This window comes from Macaca mulatta, chromosome 1 (genome assembly GCF_049350105.2).
Source record: "Macaca mulatta isolate MMU2019108-1 chromosome 1, T2T-MMU8v2.0, whole genome shotgun sequence".
NCBI lineage: Eukaryota > Metazoa > Chordata > Mammalia > Primates > Cercopithecidae > Macaca > Macaca mulatta.
The window spans coordinates 84,487,287-84,510,895 of NC_133406.1; the positions used below are offsets into that span (position 1 = coordinate 84,487,287).

The following is a 23,609-nucleotide window of genomic DNA, read 5'->3' on the forward strand; positions in this document are numbered from 1 at the left end:
CTAAAATCTTTTTTTCTTCTTTTTTTCTAAAAATCTTCTCTTTTTATTTTCTTTTAAAAAGTTTTTATTTTATTTGAAGTTCTAGGATAAATGTGCAGTTTTGTTACATAGGTAAGCAAGTGCCATGGTGGTTTGCTACACCTATAACCCATCACCTAGGTACTAAGCCCCACATGCATTAGCTATTTATCCTGATGCTCTCCCTACCCCAATCCCCGAAAGGCCTCAGTGGGTGTTGTACCGTAAGTTTTTTTTAAAAAATATATTGAACAACTACAACCAGCATCAAACCTAGGTTTTAAAAATGTACCAAAATGGAAAAATATTCTGAACCAAACCATCATTTGATTCAGTTCCAACTTTGGTCTTGAGCCCAATCAAATAACCACTGAAACATGCTGGACAATTCTAGTGGGCCATGGGGACTGGGTGGAAAGCCTGTGGTCATCTGTCTCCATGAGACCATTTCCATTCCCCAGGCTCAGGGAATACATGGGAAAATCCTCTGCCCATTTTCCAAAAATCCTTTAAGCCCATATAGAAAACAATACTTTCTTTGTGATAGATTGTTTATACAATTTCACCAAAGGAGATTTTGCAAATATTATATAGAATTCATCATACTGAGGGAGAAACAACCATGCCTTTTAGTTTCTTCTGATTCACTGAAATAAGGACTAAGATGCTTTATTTCACACACTACCAGGTTCATGTATATCAATGGGCAGAAAAACAAACATAAACACCTTCGTAAGCAGATGACATCTTCCCCTGTTTCTCGATGGAGACCAAACCCTCCAGCAGGTACTCAAACTAGCAGCAATCCCATTAACTCTCAAGACCACTTTCTGCTGCCCCAGGAGTTAAAAGAAGACAAGGACATGGCCAAGCGGCCTAGGGTGCAAGGTGAAATCCAGTGCTAGCTCTAAAGAGAAAATTCCTTCCATCGCTGCGGTTATGAGTAGTTCTAAATTACATACCCAATGTTTCTTTTTTGGTTTAATTATAATAAAAAGGGGAAGCATCTCTGGGACCTTCAGCATGACTGTTGCAAAACTAAACCCAAAGCACAGGCCCAGGCTGCAGAGAGACAACGGGAAGCACCAGTGGCGGAAAGGAAGCCTCGCCCAGAGCGGGGCCTGGTCCTCAGCCACCATCTCAGAGGCGCCCAGAGGGAGGTGGCAAGGAGACACTCTGCATCTGCTTCTTTGTTTTTATTTTTATTTCCAGGCCCAACAATCAATAAACAACTTTCCTTAAATAATACAGCACCTGTGAGTCAGCCTGGGTAAGCTCCTGTGGAGACGGGCTGGGAGGTGATGGCATGTGGGCAGGGGCCGCCGTCCTGGCCTCCTACACACCACAGCTCCCGCCGAGGCTGCCTGCCAAGGGGCATGACTGTGTCTTGGAGTCAGAGAACACTGAGGGCAGGAAGGGACCTCAGAGATGACCAAGCACCTTCACCTGAAGCCCTGAGAGGCAAAGCCCAAACCGGAGGCCAAGGCTTTTGACACCGTGCCGTTTTTATAGCACCTCTGTGGAATTTTTCTTTTTCTAAGCCAGATCATTCCACAGAAGGAGACAGTAAATAAGCCAATGAAAAGTTGACATCACCAGCCATTAGAGAAAAGCAAGTTGGCCAGGCACGGTGGCTCATGCCTGTAATCCCAACACTTTGGGAGGCCAAGGTGGGCGGATCACAAGTTCAGAACTTTGAGACCAGCCTGGCCAACATGGTGAAACCTCGTCTCTATTAAAAATACAAAAATTAGCCGGGCGTGGTGGCAGGCGCCTGTAGTCCCAGCTACTTGGGAGGCTGAGGCAGGAGAATCACTTGAAACCAGGAGGCAGAGCTTTCAGTGAGCCGAGATGGCATCACTGCATTCCAGCCTGAGCGACAGAGCAAGATTTCTTCTCAAAAAAAAAAAAAAAGAGAAAAGCAAGTTAAAACTACAATGAAGGCTGGTGTGGTGGCTCACTCCCATAATCTCGGCACTTTGGGAGGCCAGGAGATTTGAGACCAGCCTTGGCAACATAGTGAGACCCCGTCTCTGCAAAATAATTTAAAAATTAGCTAGGCATGGTGCTGCACACCTGTCGTCCTATAAATAGCTACTTGGGAGGCTAACGTGGGAGGATCCCTTGAACCTAAGAAGTCAAGGCTGCAGCGAGTTATGATTGCCCACTGCACTCCAACCTGGGCAAGCTACAGATCAAGACCCTGTCTCAAAAAAACAAACAAAAAAAAACCTACAATGAGATGGCCTTGCATACCTGCATACCTACCAGAGTGGCTAAAATAAAAGTAGTTACTCAGCTACTAAATAAAATGCTGGCAAGGATGTGGAGAAGCTGCAGCACTCATACACTGCTGTGGGATGTAAAATGGTGCAGCCACTCTGGAGAGCAGTGTGGCAGTTTCATAGAAAGTGAAATAAATATGCAACTACTGTACAACCCAGCAACTGCACTGCTGAGCATTTGTCACAAATAAATGAAAGCTTACATCACACAAAAATGTGTACACAAATGTTCACAACTGCTTTATTCAAAATAGCCAGACCTGGAAATGACATAGATGTCCCCTCCTAAAAAGTGAATTGGGGACCGGCACTTTGGGAGGCCGAGGCATGCGGATCACTTGAGGCCAGGAGTTTGAGATCAGCCCGGGCAACATGGCGAAACCCCGTCTCTACTGAAAAATACAAAAAAAGTAGCCAGTTGTGGTGGCGTATGCCTGTAATCCCAGCTTGGGAGGTTGAGGCTCTAGAATCACTTGAACCAAGAAGGTGGAGGTTGCAGTGAGCCAAGATCACACCACTGCCCTCCAGCCTGGGCAACAGAGCAGGACAAAACAAAACAAAAAATTAAATCAGAAAATCTGAGGGTAGCATAGCAGAGACTGAGAAATCCAATTTCAATAAGGAATCCTGGTGGTCACTCCCTGCTGACTGCCTGTGCCCTGTGGTCGTTCACTTGCCAGCCCACATGGCCTTCACGATGGAGGCCACAGCCTCACCTGGTGACTGCAGCTGTGCTCCTTTCCAGGGAGCTGCCACAGCATGCCCAGGGTTCACACCCTTCAGTCCCAACTCTATCACCCATTGAAACTATCACCTATTGAAAGCCTGGGCCTCCTGTCTCCTTTAGGTCCTCACCCATGTCTCCTAATTTAAATGAGGATTTAATTTAATTTACCTGCAGGCAGGTAACCCAACTTGATTGCATTCAATGCCTACTTAGGTACTGACATTATAAGCCCACAACAACTTGTACCTGTTGGATTCATGCCCAGGCCGTGCAGCTCCAGGCTGCCTGGGTGCTTCACAGTACAGCAGTACCTAGCAAGCCCTATGCAGTCAAGAGGCCCACGATGCTCTCTCTGGGTGGCCTGAGGCAACTGGACATGTGCAGATCCGTGCTCTGTATCTGCTGCAACCCTCTGTCCTGTGGGCAGATCTGCCCTTCTTCTCCCTGTGGGAGGCAGGCTGAGTCCCTGGGGACCCGGATTGCAGAGTGAATGCCTTGGGGTGCTCCCCTTTTCTGCTATCGGGAGCTTGTTGCCCTGCTACAGCTGTAGCAATGAGGAGCTTTAACCTTTTCCTGCCCTTTAGGGTTAAGAGTTCTCTTCCAGTTCATCAACCTAAGGAGGCAGCTCCAGGGGCTCACTTTTGCTGCAGTTGCATCTATTACATCCCTTTTTTAAACAAAGGCCCTTTCATTTATAAGGAAAAGAATCCTCTCTTAGTTCTACCCCTCAAATAGAGAATTGATCTTTAACCAGACTAAAACGCTACTCCAGGGAACCTATGTCAACAACTGTCTTTCCCCCAGGTCCAATATTTCCACAGCAACAACCAATCCTAATTCCCTCAGCCACCTCCCAGGGCTGTGGTTCAGAGCCCCCATCGTTCCACCCACCCGCCTCTGCATTCAATTCAGTCAGTCCCCAATCCCCCTAAAGCAAAAGGCCCAGAACTAAATTCAAAGCCACCTTCCTCTGTTCTCCAGGTGACAGCTGATGGGTGGCAGGGAGGACAGGGTAGGAACTTGAGAGATTCAGATGAGTTAAAATCCCAGCCCTGCCCAGCTGTGGGCTTGGGACTAACAACTTGTATGTCTCATCCTCATCTCTAAAAGGAGGAAAATAATGAATGCCTTGCAAAAATTACATAAAGTATTTGATGGAACATGCCTGGTACGTAATAGGCACTTCTGAAATCATTGCTGCTATTATTTTTATTATTATTGTGCATCCTAAGACTGCTTAGTATTTTTAACAGCCGCACCACCTGTTAATTCATATTGAACTGATAGTAAAATTATAACTTCCAGTGAATTTCAAAAGAAATATTGGCTGGGCACGGCTGGATGTGGTGGTTCAGGCCTGTAATCCCAACACCTTGGGAGGCCGAGACGGGCGGATCACGCAGTCAGGAGTTCAAGACCAGCCTGGCCAAGATGCTGAAACCCCACCTCTACGAAAAACACAAAAATTAGCCAGACGTGGTGGCACGCACCTGTAATCCCAACTACTCAGGAGGCTGAAGCAGGAGAATTACTTGAACCCGGGCAGCAGAGGTTATAGTGAGCCAAGATCCCACCACTGCACTCCAACCTGGGCAACAGAGCAAGACTCTGTCTCAAAAAATAAAATAAAATAAAATAAAAAGAAATATTGGCTGGGCGTGGTGGTTCATGCCTGCAATCCCAGCACTTTGGGAGGCTGAGGCGGGCAGATCACCTGAGGTTGGGAGTTTGAGCTCAACCTGACCAACATGGAGAAACCCCGTCTCTACTAAAAAAAAAAAAAAAAATACAAAATTAGCTGGACGTAGTGGCACATGCCTGTAATCCCAGCTACTCGGGAGGCTAAGGCAGGAGAATCTCTTGAACTTGGGAGGCGGAGGTTGTAGTGAGTCGAGATTTCGCCATTGCACTCCAGCCTGGGCAACAAGAGCAAAACTCCATCTCAAAAAAAAAAAAAAAGACATATTGATGAGCCAGGACTCCCTCCATCCTATCCTATGTGCAATTGACTTTTAAATACCTTTATGTGGAACTCATGTTCCCTTTTACGATGTCTGGTCATGGGGTCATACTGAACTATTTTCTTTTTTTTGTTTTGTTTTGAGACGGAGTTTCGCTGTTGTTGCCCAGGCTGGAGTGCAATGGCGTGATCTCGGCTCCCTGCAACCTCTGCTTCCCAGGTTCAAGCAATTCTCCTGCCTCAGCCTACCAAGTGGCTGGGATTACAGGCATATTCCCCCACGCCTGGCTAGTATTTTGTATTTAGTAGAGCCGGGGTTTCACCATGTTGATCAGGCTGGTCTGGAACTCCTGACCTCAGGTTATCCACCCGCCTCAGCCTCCCAAAGTCCTGGGATTACAGGAATGAGCCACCACACCTGGCCTTTTTTTATTTTATTTTATTTTATTTTTCTGAGATGGAGTTTTGTTCTTGTTGCCCGGGCTGGAGTGCAGTGGCACGATCTGGGCTCATTGCAACCTCTGCCTCCCGGTTTCAAGTGACTCTCCTGCCTCAGCCTCAGGATTAGCTGGGATTACAGGCGCCTGCCACCACACCCAGCTAATTTTGTATTTTTAGTAGAGATGGGGTTTCACCATGTTTGCCAGGCTGGAATCAAACTCCTGACCGCAGGTAATCCACCCACCTCAGCCTCTCAAAGTGCTGGGATTACGGTCATGAGCCACCGCATCCAGCCATAAAATATTTTTCTGAAGGTGCTCAAATCTTCTTTCCAAAGTCAGTGTTCCCAAACTACAGTCAGAGGCCAGGCTCATGGTCCTTAGCAACTTGCCACCTGGTACATTCAGGGCACCCCCACTTCAGGCACAACATGGATCCTTGGGGCTTCTCGCCACTCCAACTCCTAGGAGACGTTCCTGCCCTCCCCTGGGAATATGGTATTTGAGGCCAATGGTGACAGACCAGAAAATCTAGCCCAGTTCAAAATGCCAAAGACAGGATGCCAGGAAGGACCCCAGGACCTGCAGGGCTCCGTTCAGCTTCTCAGTGTTAACCAGCAGTCTGCAGAGGCGGGAGACGGCTCGGCTCTCAGGAGAGAGCAGTTGATTTTTAATGTACAGTGTAATACCGCAAGGTAAACAGCATCCCAGACGCTGCTCCATATGCCTTTACCCTGAGATCGAAACTAATTACCATTCTGTGTATATTTCCAGGTTGGGGCAATAAGAGAGTTACTGTCCAGCACATTTGCCATCAGACCACCTCTGAGGTCAACACTGCCACATGCTAACAAGCTCCTTTCGTGGTTTCAATCCTCCCAGACATCAGCCCCTTCATACTGCAAAGGGCAGAAAGAAACTGGGGCTTGGGGAGGTGTTAGGGCATGCTGAGCCTGAGACATATACGTCTGGAAAGGGGCACAGTCTCAAAACTGCATATTCAGAGCCTGGAAGCTCTGTACAGATGCCTCATGGGTCCTGGGGCTAGAAAAGGCTTGAGTAGATCACCCTGGACAGAAAAGATGCAAACGCCCAGGGTCAATCCTGCCTGCTGCCTACGCACCCCCGCCCCTCCCCCACCCCTCCCCCGCCCCCCGAATTACAGCCGAAAGGAAGGAGAGAGTTCCATATCACACATCCAGTGTGTAGCAGAGTACAGACCGGGGTTTGGCAGGCAGAGGTGCCCAGGACTGTGGTGATGCCACTCTGTGCTGCTCAGATGGAACCTGTCGCCATCCAGCTTGGATCCTGCATGGGTTCCAGTAGGCCCTCTTGGGACTTGGAAGTGAGCTGGTGTGCTTGGGGTTCATCAGGTCCATCCAGTCACCTGACTGGCTTTTCCTTCCACTCCACCATCCCAGCCCAGATGACAAGAGCACAGCATGGCCTTGTGACTTGGTAAGTGCTGGGTAGGTTCTCTGTGGCTCACTTCAAGAGGAAGCTATGGTGATGCACAGTGTGCTTCAGAGACCCCAGAGCCACATGGACCTGAATCCCTGTGAATGGACACTTGACGGGCCTCACTGGGTGTGCAGTAAAATAAAACATCTCCTTAATCTCAGAAAGAGCCTGTGTTAATAAGCACGTGCCTGGCCTGGCCACCAGATGCGGCACAGAGAAGAGATGAAGGCTAATTAAATCACACACGTCCAGAGACCTCCTTGGTAAGAAAAGTCACAGCAATACAGAGTAGTGTGTGTGTGCGCGCACAGATATATATATATATATATATATATATATATATATATATATATATATATATATCTCATTGGCTCTCTTATGAGCTACAGTGACTCTAAAAGATGCACCAAGAAATCAGAGGAACAAGAGGAAGGGAGGGAAGGGACGGCTTTCACACCCCAAATGCTGGGTGTTTTGTGTCTGAATGACCTCAGCCAGTTTCCACCTACAAAACAGAATAAAAAGAGGCTGGTCCCCAGGGTGTGTAACCTGACACCTCTTGCCAGCAGCTGAATACAGGGGATTGTTTTTTTAAACTTCAAGTTCCAACCCCTAGTAACAAACTGAGGCCTCTCCTGCAACTGAAGAACCTCCTTGGAAAAATAAATCCTGCTGCCTGTTTTGTCATCATCTTCGACAATTAGCTGTACTTGGGATGACGCGACTCGAGCCACTTGGTGAAGGCGATTAGGGAATCCACTTAAAAACGCTCTTCACAACTGGAGGAGGGGTGTCCTCTATTCCATCCCTGTTCTGCACCCGGCACTTGAGCCGCATTATCTCCTTTCATCTTCACAGCAGCCCCTGAGAGAGGCTTATTATCCTCATGTTAGAGATGAGGAAACTGAGGCTCAGAGATGTTCAGCCCACACCAAGGTCTAGGACGGAGGGAGGGTGTGGGTTCAGGTCTGGCTGGCTTGGGCTCCACGCTCCCCAGCAGACCATATTGTTTCCGTGCTCAGCAGAGCAAGCCTCCTCCAGCACACACTTCCTACAAACATCAATGTCAAAGAGCTCCCAGACCCCATGACCTCTCCTCTTCCAAGGGAAGAAGGCAATACTGCCTCAGGCACCCTTATTCACTCTCAGCCAGTCAAAGGGAATGGTGGAAGTCGCAGGTTCAGCATAAAATGTTAACGAATGGCACCACAGCTGCCTCTGAGGTCCATGCTATTGTATCGAGCATTTAGTATGTCCAGACGCTGTACTAGGCATTCCCCACCTTACCTTGTTTAAGGCTCACAGCCTTAAGGTGGGTATTATCAGTCACATTTCACAGATGATGCAACTGAGGGACACAAAGTTTTCTCTAGGGTCACACAGATAGGAAGTAACAGAGTTTAGACTCAACCCAGGACTACCACTCTCAGGGTTCTCCCCCTCCCCCTAGGGCTCTTCCACAGTTAAGGCTCCATAATGCGTACTAAGCAGAAAAACCCCTGCCGAGCTCTCCTGACCAAGTCCTGGTCAATCGGGGTCCTCCCGAGAGCACAGCAATAGTGCAGCTGACTGGGCTCTGCACCGTGCATCTGCTGAGCATCAATTTGTGCAGAATCCAACGCTCCAAATCAAGTCCTGGAAGAGGGGTGCCCTCTTTCATTCCAGTCTCCACGAGCCTCTGGATCCAGAACAGTCTCTTTGATCGACCACTTCCAACAGAGGGAGCAAATTCCTCAAGACCTTTACCCCAGACTCCTTCCCTAGAGGCTGTTGCCCAAATCCAATTCCTTTACTCCCTGTTCCACAACACGTACTGAAGCTTTCTACATTGTGCATGCCAGCACCAATCCATTACTTATTAACTCATATTTAACGAACATGCTTGCTCAGTGGCCATACAACTTGTTCTTCAGTTTCGCAAATCTCCAGTATGTCTGTTGGCATTAACTTTGTCTTAGAAAGCAGATCCCCAAGGACAGGGACAGCATCCGTTAAGCCGTTCTTTTCAGCACAGGTGTCTACAGACAAGGGTATTAAATAAATGCCTACTATTTGGGCCGCCACTGGGTGCAAAGTGCACTTCTCAAAGTGGGCAGCCACCCGAAGGGAGATCCAGCTCTGTGAGAAAGGAGGCAGTGGTTGCCAGACCTAGCCCAGGGCCTGGCCATACAGAAGAGGCACCAAGTATGTATCTGCTGAATGTAATATCTGCATTAAAAGCTCAAGACTTTGTTGAATTCCCCTCTTTCACTTTCCATGACACAGAAGAGAAAACCACTACATGGTACTAGGAAAGTCCATGCCCCCATTAAGTACCCTCAAACTCTAGAGTGCAGTGCAGTCTCCCTGTCATGATTCAGCAGCTGGCGGCCCTGTTCAGGGAGCATGAGACCCCTGCTTTGGGGCCCCCTTCTCGCTTGCTCCAGCCTTCCCTGGTGTCTGTCACATCTGCATGCCCACTGACAAGTGGGCAAACTACAGCCAGAGGAGGCTACATCCACAGTCCACAGTGGCCAAGATGGGCACACAGGCAAGAGGAGACAATGCTGTGGCTGAAGTGAAACCGGGGCATTATCCAGAATGTCTCCTCATCCCAACCCCGACCTCACTGCTCCGTCCACTTCAGAACTGGCTCTGCTGTGGATGCAAAGATTGTTTTTAACATAGTCCTTAGCGATTTCTCTTTAAGCAAGGTCAGAATACTCTTCATGAGTGAGTGCTTGCCCTTGTCCATCCTTTTTGTAAAAGTTTAAAAGCAAAGTCATCATACTGATAATTAAAAACTCATTTAGGCAGGAAATAATTCACTCTCCCCAAATGACTATATACACTGCCTCATTTGGACTCACAAAGACCACATGCGGTAGGAAGACTATCAATATACCCATTTTATAGATTGAGGATACCCAAGTCCAAAGAGGCCCAATGAGGTCAAGTGCTGGATCTGAGAGTCACAAGTCTTTCAAGCATGTTGCACTTGTAAAGCACAAAAAACATTCTCAGAGGAGGCCTTGTCTCCTTGATTACTTGCAATTAGCCAGATGGTGAATATTAATGCGTGTTTAATGCTGTGATGACTATGATGATGATGAAGGAGAAAGGTTAAGAAAAAGAGAAGGCCAGGCTCAGTGGCTCAGAGCTGTAATCCCAACACTCTGGGAGGCCAAGGCGGATCGGGAGGCCAAGGTGGAAGGATCGCTTGAGCTTAGGAATTCGAGACCAGCCTGGGCAACATAGCAAGAGATGTCTCTACTAAAAAATAAAAAATTAGCCAGGCATGATGCTATGAACCTGTAATCCCAGCTACTCGGGAGGTTGAGGGAGGATCTCTTGAGCTGGAGAGAGCGAGGCTGCAGTGAGCTGTGATTACACAACTGCATTCCAGCCTGGGCAACAGAGTGAGACTCTGTCTCAAATTAAACAAAGTTTTTTGTTTTTGTTTTTTTTAAGAAAAAGGTTTCAGCGGCCTCATATAGACTAAAATATCAATTATAACACATTCAAAATGTCCCCTACACTGGCGAATGTTTAATCTGTAAGGTTTTTTTTAGCAGTTTCTCAGTGACCTTCTCACTTCCCAGCTGTAACACATAGCAACCAATTTTCCTACCCTTGGCTCAGCAATCTAGGTCTCAGGATTATTCGTCCCTAACAAAATCTCTTAGCCATTTCTTAAGCTACTGGCAGGTAGTTAGATTTTCCACTTGACATTGTTAAGAGATTAAAACTGTTTATCTCATTGTCATACACAGGCCTTTTCAGTTTCCTGCTAATAGATTCAGGTTAGATAAGGATTACAGAAGTGATACTCCCGAGTTCCTCTCTATACCAGCCGGCATCCTTTCCCTATAAGATTATGAGGTGTATTTTATTAAATCTACCATTCAGATAGCTAACGTGTAAGAGCATTATATAACGTATAAAAAGCATTATACCTCATGCATAAGCAGAGGCTTAGACAAACACCAGCTCCTATTCAACTGGGCAAGAAGCACTTCACAGGAGATCCTGCTGAATTACAGTCAGTCATCAATTGCCATAGAGAAGATGAAAACAAATTGAGTTGAGCCCAGAAAGAATGTCAGTGAAATTGGAAAAAACACTTGCTGGGAACTGCCTGGGGGTGCAGTGACCTCCCTTGTAATTGCCCAGGTCCCACCAACTCGGCAGCATACCAAGAGAGATTGCGGACTGAGCTGGGTAGATGGTCAGTCACCAGGGAACCAAATCCGTCTCGCAGCAGGCTGAACGCTCCCTGTAGTTCATGAAAATATTAAGCACTGGTAGTATAAAATGTGTTACGGCTTCTTTTTGGAAAACAGTAAAATCAGTTTATTCATTCTCATTTAATGGGTGGGGGTGGGGAGGGGACAGAATGCAGAGAACCTTTAGAAGGGCCAAGAAAGAAAACTGCTGTCATTGCCCCAAAAGTCAGAGGTAAAAGCACCTCATTTGCACCCCAACCCCTCAACACCCTGGGACCAACTTTATAAATGTGAGCAAATGGCCCATCCCTTTAGAAGAGTTCTCCTTGGCCAGGGGCCGGCCCTTACCCTGCATTATTAATACATATTATCATCTCTGGGTTAGGCAAACCCTAATCTTGGTCACCAGGTCAACGGAAATAATCTTGATGCCTATGTTTGAGATGCTATATCATTTCATTTTCCCTTTCCACCCAGAATCTTACCGCAAAAGTAAAATGCTAGATTAACAGGATAGCAGTGAGCTTCATAAGGGAGGATTCCCTTTAGCTGAAAATTCACCACCACCACCCCAGGTTGCGTGAGATGTTTTTCTACTTATTCAAAGACGGGGAAATAAAAACATCTCCCACTCCAAGCGAAATCGCACATAAATATGAATTGCAGAGGTTCGTTCTGCTTCCTTATTGTCTATAGCTCCTACTTTTTGCTTACTTATAAAACTTACCAGCTGATGTAGGGCAAAATAGAAGTAAAAATCTCAGGAAATAAAAAATGCTGTATTGACTAGTGGCCTGAAGAGATACTTTTTGTTAATGGGTTTCTATTAAGTGATATCAAATCAATAAAATGTCCAAGTAAAGCTCAACAGAGGAGAAAAGACCAGATTTCTAAGAGTGAATTCTTAATGGAATTGTTGAGAAACACACCAGACAAGTTAGTCAAAAGTCTGAGTGTTGGCTTGCCTGTGAAATGATTGTAACACGTCATTCCTTATCAGACAAAGTTGGAAGACCCTGCCTTTAAGTAAGAAACATCAGAGTGGTCTTCCCTGCACAAACACTTTGCAAACATGTGTCATGGTTGACCTTGTCCCTTGAGGCCAGTGTACAGTGTGCACTTCTGCTGACCAAGCAATTCATTCCTACCGCTTTGAGTCTAAGCCTTAAAGTAATACCCAACCCTGCAACTGAACAAAAGGAAACCACTACTACTACACCCCTACTATGTATCAGGTACAGTGCTAGGCACTTTTGTAAACATGACATTGAATGCTCACCACTCCCTGAGGTCACACTAACTCTCCCCATTTTTCAGAGAGCTTGCTGGCCATGTGTAGACTGGAATTTCACCCAAGTCTCCTAAACCCAAGCCTAGCACCCTTATCCCTGTGGCAGCAAAGTCACAGGAATAAACAACAAACTTGCATTCCAAGGGCTTGATTCTCTTTCTTTGTTCTTTACCTTCCAGATGGTTCTGCATTTCTTTTATGGGTAGATAATACGGCAGAGATTTTTTTCTCTCCTTCATTCATTCATCTATTCCTTTAACAAATGCTTTAAAAGCATGTACTGTGTTCAAAGCTGAGGTGGATCTGCAAAGGCGAGTAAGGAGCTTATCCACTGAGGAAGTCTGTTAGTTGAAAAGAAGGGTGTAACCATGGGTCCTGTAATGGTATTGACTATTTTCCACCCTTGCTTTCCTCCTCTGTAAAATGTGGATATTAAAGGAAATGAGGCTAGGCGCAGTGGCTCACGCCTGTAATCCCAGCACTTTGGGAGGCCGAGGTGGGAGTATCACAAGGTCAAGAGATCGAGACCATCCTGGCCAACATGGTGAAAACCCATCTCTAGTAAAAATACAAAAATTAGCAGGGCGTGGTGATGTGCGCCTGTTGTCCCCGCTACTTGGGAGGCTGAGGCAGGAGAATTGCATGAATCCGGGAGGCAGAGGTTGCAGTGAGCCGAGATCATGCCACTGCACTCCAGCCTGGTGACAGAGCGAGACTCCATCTCAAAAAAAAAAAAAAAAAGGGAAATGAACTCTAAAGTCTGTCCCAGACCCAGATTTCGATACTGTTAATTATGGAAGCTATCAAAAAGTTTTTGTTTTGTTTTTGGTTTTTCTTTTTGAGACAGAATCTTGCTCTGTCACCCAGGCTGGAGTGCAGTGGTGCAACCTCGGCTCACTGCAACCTCCACCTCCTCACTTTAAGTGTTTCTCCTGTCTCAGCCTCCTGAGTAGCTGGGATTACAGGTGTGTGCCACCACGCCCGGCTGATTTTTGTATTTTAATAGATTTAGTATTTTTAGTAGATGGGTTTCACCATGTTGGCCAGGCTGATTTTGAACTCCTGACCTCAGGTGATCCATCCACCTCAGCCTCCCAAAGTGCTGGGATCACAGGCATGAGCCACCACACCCTACCTAGTTTTTGTTATTTTTTAATAGCAAGCACAGAGGCCTAACTTCCTAATGAGATCATATATATTTATGGTGTCTTTCAACCAAGGAGACTTGAACTGTATTTAAGATAATAGTTTACTCCTGGAAAAATGGATCGGGGCTGCTGTCTTCACTACAAAGTTGGGGTGAATGAAGGGGGCCCAGTGAGAAAATTAAGAGCTGTCTGGCAGAACTTCAGCGAGTCAAATTTGACTAGAAGGTCAAGGGACCAGGTCAGCAGATTCTTCCAGATCACCCAGGTGGCCCTCCACAGTCAGATGGATCAGACCCATGGGTCTGAAGGAGATGCTGATTGTTTCTGCTCCATGTTGTTTGGGATTGCCTGTAGCACCATCGTCACTTGGTTTGGTAAGTTAACACAGGAAGGGCAACCATCTTAGAATTGGTCATACAAAACCCCAAACAGGCAGCTGCCACTCCACTTTTCAAATTACCGAAGAGTTCAAAGTCGGGTTTGGTGTGATTTTTGTTAACAATGAGCTCCCCTGATGGCTGAAAAATACATCTTTCACAATGCCAATTCTACCCAGTGAGGAAAAAAAAAATCACAGCAAGGCCTTCTTGTCATGGAGTTGAATACCATGTGCATAAACCTATGATCCCAAGGTCTCCTCTCCCACCAAAATCCACAGAACCCTCTACACTGATGCTGTGATCACAACACGCTTTAGAAGAGTTCCAGTTAATTCTGAATCACCTCCTGATTATCCAAAGTCTGTAGTTTTTTTCACCAAGATACAAAATTCTTTCCATTAAATACCTTAAAATTCTACCTTTAGATAACTAAATTGAAATCTGACAAAATAAAATAAGCCTAAACAATGTTATCAATGCTCCTAGGAATATAAATAAACTAGCCAATACTAATCTAATCTGGAACTGCATTTAACAGGTATGTGCCAACAAAATCAGAAAAGTGACTCCACAGCAATTCGGCACTTAAAAACAAAAATTCTGAAAATGACTTATGTAACACCTGAAATATATTTCTCTAAAAACACCAACTGACAGCTTTAATGTTTTCTTGTAGTACCTAAAAGCGGGTAAGTCTTGAGCTGTATGTTTTGCAAAGTCTAAGCATTTGCATGATAAATTGCAATGCTTAGAATCCATCTTTCTTTTTCTGTATACCTCACCTTTACTTGAAAAGGTTTTAAGCTGGCTGAATACTTTTATCTTTGATAAGACAAGGTCTTTGAAGTGATGTTTTGGCTCTGTGTGGGCAAGGCCTCTGTTTCTAGACTTCAGTATCTGAGGGGGGACAAAGCCCTGCTTTTTGTTTTTAAACAGAATTAATCTTTTTTTTTTTTTTTTTTTTTTTTTTTTTTTTTGAGACGGAGTCTCGCTCAGTCTCCCAGGCTGGAGTGCAGGGGCGCGATCTCGGCTCACTGCAAGCTCTGCCTCCCAGGTTCATGTCACTCTCCTGCCTCAGCCTCCCGAGTAGCTGGGACTACAGGCGCCCGCCACCACGCCTGGCTAATTTTTCTTTTTTTCTTTTTTTTTTTTTTTTGTATTTTTAGTAGAGACGGGGTTTCACTATGTTGGCCAGGATGGTCTGGATCTCCTGACTTCGTGATCCGCCTGCCTCCGCCTCCCAAAGTGCTGGGATTACAGGCCTGCGACACCGTGCCCCGCCAACAGAATGAATTTTTTACTGTTCAGGTTAATGTTCTGGCATCCTACCAGCAGTCTCTACCACCAGTCTAATTATTAATGATAATCTTAGGTATTGTACTGATGATTTATTTTGATGGTACTTTTTCAATGTGAAATTACAAAGAGCCATTCTTTTGGCAAAAAGACAGAAGATAGACAGATCAATCAATCGGTCTCAAGCAAAAGCACAAAAGTGAAGGTGCCCAGTTTTGGCCTCAGTGCCGGAAATCCACACCTAACAAGTCTTGTCACATTTCCCGATACCCTAACACAAACACTAGGTTTTAAATCAGATGTCTTCAATTACATAGTCACAGACAGAACTGGATGACCCCATGAGATCGATACCATGCAATACCCACATTTTCAGAGAAGAAAACTAAGCTAGAGAAGCAGAGCCCATGAGTGTGTCCTTGGTTCCCTTTGACTTTCTGAGTGCTTTGTTTCCTCATCCCCAAACAGATCAGAGTTGTACCCCAAACCAAACATAAATGACTCAGGGTCCTCCCAGATCTCAAAGCTGCTGAGGCCTTGCCAGAAAGATCCGCTCCATGTACCTGAGAGAGAAGAAGGGTACCCCATCTTCAGCAAACAGCATGTGCAACTTGAGCTCATAACCCCACGAATCTGAGCTTTCAACATTCTCATCTAGAAAAGAATTTTCCACTTAAAAGTATTCACCAACAGATGCAGTTTTTAAAGTGCCCCTCTAAAGCTTTTACATTTTAGTTTGGTTTACCCCGAACTAAAATTTTTACACACTTTTCAAAACCACATAAAACCATGTTAAACTGTTTGGATTTTTCACTATGTGTATGAGTTAGTTTTTCACTCAGAAAAAAAAAGACAACAAAACTAGTCAACACCAAAAAAAAACAAAGAAACAAAATTCCAATGGCCCTTAAAAAACAGTACGCACCATGAAGCCAAGGGTTTCGTACTACACTTCTTTATACATCCCCCAAGTAACTAGGCCAGTGTTTTTTGTTTTTGGCTTTTGTTTTTTGTTTTCTTTTGAAACGGAGTCTCACTCTGTCGCCCAGGCTGTAGAGCAGTGGTGCAATCTTGGCTCACTGCAGCCTCCACCTCCAGGGTTCAAGTGATTCTCCTGCCTCCCACTCCTAAGTAGCTGGGATTACAGGCACCCAACACCACGCCAGCTAATTTTTGTATTTTTAGTAGAGACGGGGTTTCACCATGTTGGCCAGGCTGGTCTCGAACTCCTGACCTCAAGTGATCCACCCACCTTGGCCTCCCAAAGTGCTGGGATTACAGGCATGAGCCACCGTGCCCTGCCTTCTTTTGTTTTTTGTACATATAATTGATAGAACAATTTTGAAATAAATCAATAAAAATCTATTTTTAAAGTAAGGTACTTTTATATCTTAATACAACATTTTAAGCCTGGTGTCTCAATGGTCCAGATTCTCTTAAACGGAATTATATAAGGAAGTAGACAACTGCTGGTTAATTTTTAGCTGTCAGAAAGAACAAAAGAGAGAGCACTATCCTTGCTCAGTGCAATTTGATTTTGTTCAGATCTCAGAGAACAGTAAGCATGAATGTGCCTGAATTTCAGGCATTGCCCACTGGGTGTGTAATGCAACTACTTCTGAGCAAATTGCAAGTGTCTGATCCCTACTAAGCAGATATACTGTCACCCCCTGCCTGCACACCAAATCATACACACTCGTATTCCTCAGCAAGGATGAAGAAAGCGCCACAGGAGGCCTGAGAGGTTTAACTCTGTGGGAAGGTAGGGCAGCATAGAAAAAATCTGTGTCTAGTGTGGGTCTGAGGGCCAGGGGTTGGTTATGTGACTGGAACACTGAACATACCATTTCAGACCTGTGTGAGTGGGGTGAGCAAGTGGGAGCCTGTGTGAGCACAGGAGGGTGAGTGTGAGCGTGTGTGAGGGTGAGTGTAAGCAAGTGTGAGCAAGCATGAGAGTGTGCAGCTGTAGCGTAGTGCAGTAGCTGTACAGACACAGCAAAGTCCAGAAAAGAGAATGCTGCATCAGTTTGGTAGAACCTCAGACAGAGCTGGTGGGGCTTTTATCTATCAAACAGAAAGACCCAGCCAAAAGGCTCACTCCATCAAGATGTCTGGGCTTATGTAGACAAAATATCAATCGCAGGTAATCAAGTGATTTTTGACCCTATGAGCTGATGTTCAGGTGTCACAGATAAGGCTCCAGCGTAACAATCTGTACAAGAAGAAAACTTTGCTTATCATGCAAGCACTCAACCAAAGCTCAAAAGTCCCTAGGATCCCATAATTTCCAGTTGGTTACCCACCCTTACCCCCCTACACACACACACACACACACACACCCCACTTCCCACCAGTCTCATGTGATTTAGAGAGCAAAGCCGGCAGGAGATTTTTCCCTGGCTCTGCTCTGCAGGTATATGAAAACCTGTTTAAAGGTGGGAGTTGGACTGGACAACAAGCTGGCCTCATTTCTACCTCTAGATATGTTCACTAACTTAAAAACACCACTTAACCCTCTGGTTTCTCAAATGGCATCCTTCTAGCAAATGAAAAAAAAAGTCACCTGTCGTTATTGATCTCCCGGTTAATTCTCTTCTAGACAAGAGCCCTTTTCAAACATCAGGACACAAACTGTTTTGACAACCAGCCAATAGAAGTTGCTAATATACCACTAGAAAGGGTGAATGGACAGTCAGGGAACAAGTTAAAGTGACTTTGGCTGTTCTAGTTATGCTTCAGGAGTTCAAAAGCAACTGGGAGAGGTGGGACGGGGGACCATCTCTTAATCAGTAGGCCTCTAACTGCTAGACAGAAAGACAAATAAATCTGGGCCATGCCTTCAGAAAGAAGTAATTCCCACCTGCCCTTGACCACTATCCCGTTCCAGGTGGACCGTTTCCCCTTCTAAAGGTGGTGTGCCTATGCCTGACAGCAGGTGCATAATGCCCAGGGGCCCTGTCCTAGCCACAAAATGCCAGGCTGATTGGGGCGATTTTGCATACACATTTGCCTCCAGATCATCAGCAGAAAGCAGAGTTTCATGAGAAGGAATGCCTGGTCTTCAAAAATCCAGACTGTGATTTGTGAATACGGAATCAGAGAGGAGTATGTTTTGTGGTCCAAAATACCTTAGTGAAGAATGCAGAGTAGAAACATAAAGCTCCCAGTCATGGTGGAGAAAGTTATTGAGGTACAGTGAAGAGTATTTGATATTCAAGATGAAATCGGAAGGCTACCTATTATAATAAAATGCAGACTCCCCCAGTGTAGCACAACCACCCCTGGCACGCTGAACTAGGAAATTCCCCATGCTCTCTGGAAAAGCTAATAGAAAGTCCAGACCTTTTCAGAAGTGCTAGCTTTAACTCCTATGTCTTCTGTAAGGCACTGTGATCCTCGTAAGAGTAAAAACAGCCTACACATTCGATTAACCATGTAAGAGAAATAAACTCCTGTCTAATGCCATAACCAGAACAAGATGTCAGTGTGATGACCCAAACCAGAGGCATGTGAAAACATACCTGAAATGTCAACTTGTACCAACTGACATGTACATCCATTAGGAGGTACCTACTCTGGAGATACCACCCAGGTGCCTATGATACTGAAGAAACCATCTGCTTAGCTCAAAGTATCATTTTCATTTAATTCATACATCAAACTGCACCTTGGTTACGCTAACCACACAAATATTGCAATGGCCTGGCTTAACTTACTGAGGCTCAGTGATTCCTCACCCAGTTGACTGGCCACAACCACATCTACAGGTTTCAGGGTCCTGTCATAGACTCACATCACTCATTTTCCTGGTTTATTAGTAGAGGCTAACTTAATTTGATGACATCCTTGTCAATTTTCTTTGGCCTGAATGAAACACAGAGTTAAGTGTTTCACCTGATCAGACAAAAACTACACTCAGTAGCTCCCTTCACTATCTTTGGGGATTAGTACAGAAGTTTTTGGTGACACTTATGAATATTATTTTCCCAAGAAGCATGGTGACCTACACGAAATACTTTTAAAACTTGTTATTTAAGATGTGCGTGGAAATAGTAGAAATGACTCAGATTCACTGTCCAAGCTAAAATGCATGGTCAGTGCCTCTGCTTCCACCTCAGCAAACACACCTGGACAGAATTATTCACTGTGACTGTCCCAGGGCCCTGGTTTGAGTTTTCATGACTCTGTAGAAAGTAAGAAAAAGGGATGCATAGGGTATCAAAAGTCTGCTGAAATCAGCATGAGTTCTGGGCAAATCTCAGAGCAAGACTTACCACTCTAGGTTTCTGCTGGTCCAGGGTATGCAGGAAGGCTGAGTTGGGGTCCAGGGTGCGCTCAGGGTCACTGGAGATGTCCTCCTCTGAGTCTTCATAGGATGAGGAGAAGCCCGTGGAGGAGGCCGAGGAAGAGGACAGCTTCCTCAGGGGCAGGTTGCCCCGAGGGCTTCCCTGCGTCTCCTCCAAGGCCCCGTCCTCCTGGGTGCCCATGTCTGTAATGATGACGGCAGGTATGTTGCTGGGGCTGCAGGCCTCTCTCAGGAAAGGCTTGTCCTGATCTTGGGGTAGCAGCTCCGGACTTGGGTGGGCATCTCTGTCCTGCCGCTGGCTTTCCCAAGTCCCCTCTGATTGCACCCCTGTGCCACACGTCCAAGCCAAACCGACTTCCTCCATGGTGCCCTGCCAAACCCTGGAGCTCCCAGGCTGCACACCCACCCTGTCCCCAGGAGGGCACTGAGGTTCTTTCAGATCTTTCGCAGTGTCCCAACAGGGCAAAGGCTCCAGCATTCTGCCAGAAGGAATTCCCGCCTCCACATCCGGGGTCCCCGGCTGTGCTGAGGGGCTGCCCCCAAGCAAGCCCAGCGTTGGGGACCCTCCCTCCACTCTGTCGGAGAGCTGCCAACGCCCCCTGCCCACAGGGGCCCCACTTCGGGCCTCCTCAGGGCCTACGGAGGCCAGGGCTCTGGGCAGCCTGGACCAGCTCAGGGCATCAGAGGACTCTGCGCTTTGCACGCTCACAGTCGTCTCCTCTGGCCTTTCGCCCACTTCAGGCGCCCCAGAGCCCGGCATGCCACAGGGCAGATTTCCTTTCCCCATCTTCCCAGGGGGTTCTCCAGCGCGGGGCCCGCCCCTTTCTGGGGCTGGGCTTGTCTCACTGCCCAGAAACTGCCCCTGCCTCTCCACCAGGGCCTCTCGGGGCTGCGGGTCCTCAAGCTCACGGGCTCTACCAGACGGCTCAGTGAGGGCAAGATCCTGTGGACGGTGTGGCCCAGTAGGTGTAGCTCTCGCTGCCACTTCTGTGGCCATCGTTAAGCTAGCTCCGACCAGCCCCAATGAGGGAGCTAGGCAGCTGCGGGTTCCCGGGGGAGGAGAGACCCTTTTGTCAATTTCCATAGCTGTGGGTGAGTCACAGCGGGGACTGGCAGAGATACCCTTCTCCATCCTTACAAAAGGACCCCAGGCCTCTGATCCTGTAGGGGCACCCCGGCCAGGAAGAGGTGGCATTCCTTCCTTCACCTGCGAGGTGCATAGGCCAGGCCCTCCTTTCCTCCTGGAGTCGGCTCCTGAAGTCTCTGGACATTGCTCCCCCCAGGACTTTGTCCTCCGTTCCTCGATCCGGGCGCCCTGAACCAGGACCCTTCCAGGGGGCTGGCTGCTGCTGCGGAGAGGGCACGGGGAGGGCGAGCGAGCTCTGCCCAAACGCGGGCTGCGGGGCGCTTGAATGGCGGAGCTCTGTGCCTGGATGTGCGCCTCAAACATGCCCACTTTCTGGTTCACCTGCACGTTCTGCAACTCGCGCTGCAGAATCCGCAGCTTCCTCTTGGCCTCCTCCGGCCCCGGCGGGGAGAGGGTACCGGCGGCCACCACCTGCTGCCCGTCCCCTCGCAGGCGACCAGCCCAACTTGGGCTGCTCACGCTGCTGCCGCTGCCACTGCCGCTGCTACTATTCAGCCTGCGCCGGCCGCTCCGCCAGCCCCCGGGGCTCCGGGGCTCCTCGGGCGACAGCGACTCGACTGGGGGGAAGAGGAAAGAGGCGCCTCTCCCGGGACTGAAAACGCTGCCGGGGCTCAGCACGGCCTTCCCCGGGGGCGGGGGCGTCTCGCTGCCACTGGGCCCGGGGCCGCCGCCGCTCTTCACCTCGTTGGCGCTATTCATGATCACCAGGCTATTGAGCGCATAGCAGTACACAGCCATAGTACTGGGTCCCGCGCTGCCCGCCGCCGCGGCTCCCGCTCCTGCTCCGCCGCCGGCGCCTCCTCCTCCCGGCGCTCCCGGCTCAGCCCCGGAGGCCCGGCAGCCGTGGCTCTGCGCGCAGATGGGGCTGCATGACCTGGGCTGCGGGCTGGGGGCACGACCGCGGGTTCAGCCCCCGCCCAAAGCTCCATAAACAACCGTGCGGCTGTGGAGATACAAGGAGAAAAGTCAGGACCCTGGAGGGCGCGAGGGGATTGGGGGTCGCCTGCTGAACCCAGAGGGAGCCCCGGGAACCCAATCTATCCAGGACCCGGCGCCACCGGACATCTCACCTATGGGGACGGCGAGGCTCGGCGTGGGAATGCCCCGGCTGCCTCGGTCGCCAGCGCGGTTACGGGTGTGCTTCCCCGCCCCCCACCCCGCCCCAGACTGTGATGCGCTTTATGAGGTCCCTTCAAATCCTAGTCCTAACATTCGTCTCCGGAGCCACGCGGACCGGCGAGAAGCGAGGTCCAACTCCTTGGCTCCTAAGTATGCTGTGCGCGGGGCGCGGCTGACTCCCAGCTCTCCCGGGCTGAGGACATCCCAGTCACCGTCTCCGGGTCTCCCCAGCCTGAGCAAACATTGGCTATAGAGGGCAACCCTGCAGCCCTCGCCCTGGGCTTCAGGGTCTCCCTGCTCCACCCTCTCGGGGCATCAGAGACCGACCGGCTCGGAGGGAACATGAGCGGAACCTGCCTTCCCCCGAATCGCTGCCAGCGCCCGGATCTAGGAGGGCGCCCGCGTGCCGGCCGTTTACCTTCCAGACCCTGGCCTTGGGGCTGTGTCCCTCGGCCTAGGAAGGCCTGGGCGCGCGGCGGGGCCGCAGCCGAAGCATTTTTCAGCGCTGGCCTTGTCGCCTATCCCTAGACAAGTGTTTTGTGAGTGTGGGCGCACCGAGGTTCTACACGTCCCCTCTACCGGAACCAGTACTCGCTGCCCTCCTGCCGTCGTCCCCTATGGAGGGGTGTGTGACTGTGTGTGTATGTGTGTGTGCGTGTGCACGCGTGTGTGTATACGCGCGCGCGCGCGCGGAGCGAGTCTGCTCTCAGCGCGCCCTGTTGCCGAGGACTCGGCTGCCCCTGCGGGCTCCCGGACCCGCGCCCACTCGGAGGAACTTAGGGGCGTGCATGGCTGCAGCCGGGCAGCAGCCCTAGGTGCACAGAGCCTCTGGCTCTGCAAACCTCCCTGGAGCCGGCGCTCTAACACCCCAGGACAGCGCCGCGGAGCGCAGGGCTTCTCTGCATCCCGGGCAGCCTCGTCCGGCGCCAGCAGAGCCGCCGGGAGACCCCAGCCTGGGGACTCCTGGAGCGCGCTGGGGGAGGCGGCGCGGAGTGAGCGGCCCGGAAGGCGGGTAGGAGAAATACGGGGACCTCCTCTCTCCCGATTTTCTCCCCACCACCACTCCATGTCACCCTCCAAAATCAAACCCCCTTCCCTGCCTCCCCAGCCCACCCCTTTGCCCTACTTCGGAACCAGGAAGGCCGAGATTCGCTCCAGAGCAGAAAGTGAGGGGAAAGAGGGTTGTTCAGAGGCGAGAACCATTAAAAGGCCGCCAAACTTACCTGCAATTTCTCAGATTCTCAGGTCCTGTGTAGACTACATGCCCAGAGGCGCAGACCTCGTAGGGACGAGATGGTTTTAAAAGTAAAAATGTTCAGAAATTATTTTCTCACAAGCTATGGAAGACAAAAAAGAGGAGTGCGAAACAGAGGGAAAGCTCTTCGGTTCAGGGGCCCGGCGATCCCGGCAGTTGCGACGCCAAGCCGGCCCTGCACACCCTTTTCGGCCGTGGAGATACTGCCCCTGTCAGTGTCTGCTCCGGGCTACTTCAGTGTTTGTTCAATGTACGATTAAAAAAAAAAAAAAAGAAAGAAAGAAAAGTTAGGGGGGGTGGAGGAGGGAGGAGGGAGAAAGGCGGAGGCTTGGGGGAGGAAAGCAGGAAGGAAGTTGTGAGCCTGTCTGGGGTTGAACTCAGCGGAACAAGTTTTTCTTTTCTTCTTTTTTTTTTTTTTTTTTTTTTCTATTGCTTGGCAAGACGAGGGAGGGAAACACTTAAAAAAAAAGTTTCCATTGTTAGCTAACCAAAAAAAAAAAAAAAAGCCTTTTAACTTCTGCGGTTTAAAGATACACAATTCATTTTCCACCCCTCAATCGAGGCTTGCTGA

At 48.4% G+C, this 23,609-nt stretch overlaps 1 protein-coding gene across 3 annotated transcripts in view; it reads right to left on the bottom strand.

Moving 5' to 3' along the window:
* Window positions 1-23,247, bottom strand: part of ITPKB (inositol-trisphosphate 3-kinase B) — a 107,495-nt gene extending 84,248 nt beyond the window's left edge. For all 3 annotated transcript variants that reach the window (XR_013395409.1, XM_015115115.3, XM_077938797.1), the window contains exons 1-2: window positions 23,007-23,247; window positions 19,486-21,607 (exon numbers count right to left, since the gene is read on the bottom strand). Coding sequence is in view for 2 of the 3 variants with exons in the window: in XM_015115115.3 (XP_014970601.2) it covers window positions 19,486-21,402 (1,917 nt within the window). In the remaining variant the exon portion in view is untranslated. The remainder of the gene's footprint in view (window positions 1-19,485; window positions 21,608-23,006) is intronic.
* Window positions 23,248-23,609: the final 362 nt, after the last annotated feature.